This window comes from Nematolebias whitei, chromosome 8 (assembly GCF_014905685.2).
Source record: "Nematolebias whitei isolate Nwh7 chromosome 8, NemWhi1, whole genome shotgun sequence".
NCBI lineage: Eukaryota > Metazoa > Chordata > Actinopteri > Cyprinodontiformes > Rivulidae > Nematolebias > Nematolebias whitei.
The window spans coordinates 15,799,565-15,804,626 of NC_056505.1; the positions used below are offsets into that span (position 1 = coordinate 15,799,565).

The 5,062-nt window shown below is 40.9% G+C and overlaps 1 protein-coding gene across 2 annotated transcripts in view; it reads left to right on the forward strand.

The window, feature by feature from the left end:
* Positions 1 to 1,122, forward strand: part of cbwd (COBW domain containing) — an 11,082-nt gene extending 9,960 nt beyond the window's left edge. For both annotated transcript variants that reach the window (XM_037680341.1, XM_037680342.1), the window contains exons 9-11: positions 276 to 362; positions 454 to 498; positions 1,062 to 1,122. In XM_037680341.1, the coding sequence (XP_037536269.1) occupies positions 276 to 362; positions 454 to 498; positions 1,062 to 1,122 (193 nt within the window). The remainder of the gene's footprint in view (positions 1 to 275; positions 363 to 453; positions 499 to 1,061) is intronic.
* Positions 1,123 to 5,062: the final 3,940 nt, after the last annotated feature.

Sequence of the window (5,062 nt, forward strand, 5' to 3'; positions counted from 1 at the left end):
TGGATGGATGGATGGATGGATGGATGGATGGATGGATGGATGGATGGTTGGATGGATGGATGGATGGATGGATGGATGGATGGATGGATGGATGGAGCGAGCGAGCGAGCGAGCGAGCGCAGCGCAGCGCAGGCGAAATGAAGCTGTTTTGACCATGAAATAAACACACAATAAATGCGACTTATATATGTTTTTTCCTCTTCATGATGCTTTTTTTGACTGATGTGACTTATACACCGGAAAATATGGTAATCTTTCATTGTACATCCTCTCAGACAGATTGCTCTTGCAGACCTGACCATTATCAACAAAACGGACCTTGTAAACGAAGAAGAGCTGAACGAAGTCAGAGTCACTGTCCGGTTAGCATCATTTCTACTGGTTCTTTTTTTCATATTTATTTGGAAGACTAAGTTTGTTCTATTATAATCTGATTTCCCCCCCTCAATTTAGGTCTATAAATGGTCTTGTCAAGATTGTAGAAGCCCAGAGATCGAGGTGAGTCACCTCCGTCCAAACAAATAAGGGAAAATAAGGTTAAGTAGCTTTTCTGTGGCCCAGGTTTCCTGCTGAGTGTGGCACAGCTCCTGCTCAGATCTTTGCATCAAAGATGAAGCGGTTCCGACAGGATGTTGCCTCACAGACATGCACATAAACAAAAATTACAGCGTTCTGAGTAAACATCCAGCCTACAGCAGTGTCCAGTTACCCACAAGCCTTTGCTCTTTGACCTCAGCGTAACAGGGAGGCACATGTGTAAATGTGCGCGAGTCCAAATATGCAGGGACTGTCTCGTGTGCTGAGGCCTGACACAAAGCAGCGTGTTTGGGCTCTGCCTTATCCCACCCCCCACCTGCCCTGAAGAGTTCAGACCAGGGTGAACGGATGAAAGATCGTGCAGGGGGGGGGGCGGTTAATTGAATTCACGTTGTCAAAGCATTTAGTGTTTGTCAGTTCACTGGGTTACCTTTCATGTTGGTCCGAGCCGAGAGCTGAAACGACTTGTTAAACGGTTCCATTTTACATTGAGCAGAAATAAAAAGCGTGCTTCTCTTTGACAGGGTGGAGCTCTCTGAGGTGCTGGATCTGCATTCTTTCGACAGTGAGGATGGAGCCAAGTGAGTTTGCCCTGTCTAAATCTTTTGCACACATAAAGTAGACGTGTCCTCATTCCATCAGTCAGTGAATTTAAGAACAAAAATAATTTCTGTAAGTTTTGACTGGCCCTTTTTATTATTTGATATGGTGGTTTTTTTTTATAATATCAAGTAATGGACAACTTTGAATATATCTGATTAGAATTTATTTTGGTTTGGATAAAAATGTAAAAACTAAAAATTATAAAAACTAAAAATCTCAGATACGTGGAATTAATTCGCTGCAGCTTTCGGTTTTTGCTTCATTTCTTTGGGAATGCTGTCAGCGTCCACATTATTGTTTTCCCGTTTAAAGCTTATTTTATACGTTTTTTGGTATCTGCACATTTTGAGCTATTTTTAACAATCCAGCAGTCAAAACATTCAGCTCCATCAGGAGCTCATTTTAGCTCATACCTACTGTTTTAGTGACTTTTAGCTTCTGTTGTGCTCCAAACTTTCAGCTTCATTAACACATTTTAGCGAAGTCGTTCCGAACGCAACACTTACGTTGCACATTCTTCACAAATGTCGGAGTTAAAATCGGTGTTACAGATTATTTTACTTTTAAAACGTGTCATATAAAGAACAGATTTTACAGATTTGTCCTTATGAGCTTCTTCTTTGATGCAGCCATGTTTTTCTCTAATTAACGGGCTCTTTTGTTATCCACTCCACCCTAACACCACGGGACGGTCATCATATTGTGTCCCAGCAGAATCTCATTGTCAGGAATAGAATCCATGTTCATCCCTTCATGTGAATGAACCGAGCAACGCGTTGAAGCTCTCTACGTGCCCCGAGTCGGTTTCTTTTGACCAGCTGCAGAGGATTAAAGCTGTATGTGTCCACAGGCTCCTGAGGAGTTGCCCTTGTCCCAACAGATAGCTTCTTTACCCCCCCTCCCCTCAGACCCATGCTGGCTGTTTGAAGTGGCCCCCTGCAGCTCAGCCTGTGTGGTACGAACAGCAAGCAGGACTCAAGCAGCTGGACACAACATTAGCCTCCTTGTGGGGTCAGAGAGAAGTAGGAGAATGGGGGTAATAGTTTATTTGGGGGTGGCTTTAAATCGCCACTAAGCACCTACTCATCTGTGAGGTTAAACACAAAAAGACTTGTCTATTGTGCAGATTAAAGTTAAGGAACTTAAAGGTGTTTTTTTTGCCTCTTATTATTTAAATTATTTGTATTAAACGGCAATAAACAAAACTTACAGACAACATGAAACTAAACACAACATCCAAATCATCCAGTGACATTTTTAACCCCGATGAAACCGCTTGAAGAGTTTCCTGGATTATTTTATGGCTTTACACACACAGACGATGCTGTAATGGAGCAAAGATGACGACTCAGCTACGCTCCTATAAATCGGTTTTACGTCTTCACGTTAGCTTTGTACGCAAAGTGATTGCACTCGGGCGCTGTGAAGAAGATGCAGCACACCAGTTCTGCCACCGGTGAACACGTTTCTCTTTAGTAAACACGTTTCTTTCTGAGCCGCATCAACAGCTGGTCATTCTGCTCTCGTACCCTGCACACACACCTGCAGAGGTACAGGTATCACTGAAGAGGCTGCTGTTGTCTGATTTGTCAGCTTCCACCTCTGACAGGTTTGATCACAAAAGTTTCTCAAAGTTTAAAAAAAAAAATTGTTTTTTTCATTTACGCTTTATTTATCCAGGTAGTCTCATTGAGCCACAATAACTCATTTTCAAGAGAGACCTGTTTAGGGAGCAGATGGTGGGGGGTTGAGGGCCTTGCTCAGGGGCCCAGAGTGGGGTGAATGACGGTGGAGGCAGGTGTAGGTGTTTCACCTTTTCTACCCACATTTTGATGTTGACTGTACCGGGAGTTGAACTTGCAACTTTCCAATCACAGGCCCATCTTCTCTAACCTCTGCGCCACCACTCCCCCTAAATCAAGAATAAATATCAAAGGAATTCCTTGATTGGTGTTCAGTTTCACAAAGCAAGTTGTGGCAATGTTTTTATTTTTGTTTATTTGTTTTCTTAAACGCTAAATTATCTAATTATCGTGTACTGTACTTTTCACTATATAAGTCACACCTTTTTGCATAAATTAGCATGCACTGCGACTTATACAGCGAAGTGACTTATTTATGTTTTTTTCCATATTCATAACCCAATTTTTGGCTGAGATCTGATGATTCCATTCAATCGGACATGGAAAATATTGAACATTACCATTTTCAACCACTAGAGGGCCCTAGACTAATATGGCAAGTAAAGTGTCTCATTAATAGGTAAACGTGGCTATTAATGAGACGCTTGGTTTGCCATACTAAGCCACCTTCGTCTCGCTCCAGAACTCCTGGAGCAAACGTCAAATCAGCTGCATTTCGCCGCGCCACCCAGGCGAAATGCAGCTGATTTGACCATTAAAGTGCATTTATTAAGGGAAAGTTGGACTGAGACACACCTTTGCTATAATGTCGAGCAAACAAATAATTGTTGTTAAGTTTTAATCTTGTTAAATTCTTGTTAAAATCCTCCCATGCACGCTCCCGCAGCCACCATTTGGCAGCCAATCGATTTTTAGCACACCAGCCCACTTTTCCGGGTTGTCAGCGATGACGCATAACAAACGCGACGCATCAGCGGTGACGCATAATAGATGTGACTTACATGGCGAAGTGACTTATTTATGTTTTTTCCACTTTATTAGACATACTTGGACTGATGCGACTTATACGGCCATGTGGCGTGCATGGGGGAAAGTACAGTACTTTTTAATTTATTTATTCCTCAAGCCTTTGTGAATGTGTCTTCATTTGGGGTGGAAGCATTTCATAAAGCAGATCCTCCCCACAAACAAAAATCATAACTTTCCATCCATCCATCATCTTTACCCACTTATTCCTTTTTGGGTTGCGGGGGTCACTGGTGTCCATATCCAGCTGTCACTGTGAGAGGTGGGGGACACCCTGGACAGGTCTCCAGTCCATCTCAGGGACACATGGAGACAAACGAAACAAACAAACACTCACTCTCTCACTCACACATAACTTTCATTAATCAAAAGTATGGCACTAAAGTGACTTTTACATTAGTTGAAAACAGAAACTGACAGTTTTATCTAAAACTTTAGCACATAAGAAAAGTTTAATTTGCATCTTGTTCCATGTAATTATTTATGTATCAACTTTTATTTAATTGATTTGTATGTGATTTAAATAAAATTATGCACACAAAACAAGTCAAAGTATGTAAAATAAGGCATAAATGAGAAACTATTATAAAGCTGAACAGTAGCAGAGAAAGTGGTGGTTGAATTATTCATAGATTGACTTCTTTGAGATGCTGGGTTTATATTTTGGTTCAACTTGGAGATGTCAGTCCGTTTCAGGCAGAACCACAAGTCTCGTTAGAAGCTCACAGCCAACACTTGTTTTCTTTTTATTTCTTTTCATTTTTTTATTTTTATCAGACTCATTTTTATATGACTTCCCCAGAATTGTATATTTGAAGTTAACAAGCACTTTATTTCATTCACTTATAATTTCTGAATATTTAAATATCTGAATTATGTTTGTTAGTTTATTTTCATTTCAGCATTTCAGCCCCCAAAACATTTAATAGTAACCCAGCATTTTTCAGTCAGGTCATCTGGACAGTTTCTTTTTTTGTGCTGAAACGTTTCGCCTTCTGTCCGGAAGACTTCATCAGTCAAGGAAACACACAACAAAACTGATTCTTCCTCCAACATCTTACTCCAAAGTGAAACAAACCAGTTCTGCTTGTGATAAGATGGTCTCTTTGGTACGCCCTCTCCTCCATCGCCGGCCGTCTTCCTTGTTGACAGTCTTGTCAAACTGGTTGAAAACAACAAAGTCCATGCTCAATAATCCAGGTATAAAATCCAACATTTTTCAGTCAGGTCATCTGGACAGTTTCTTTTTTTGT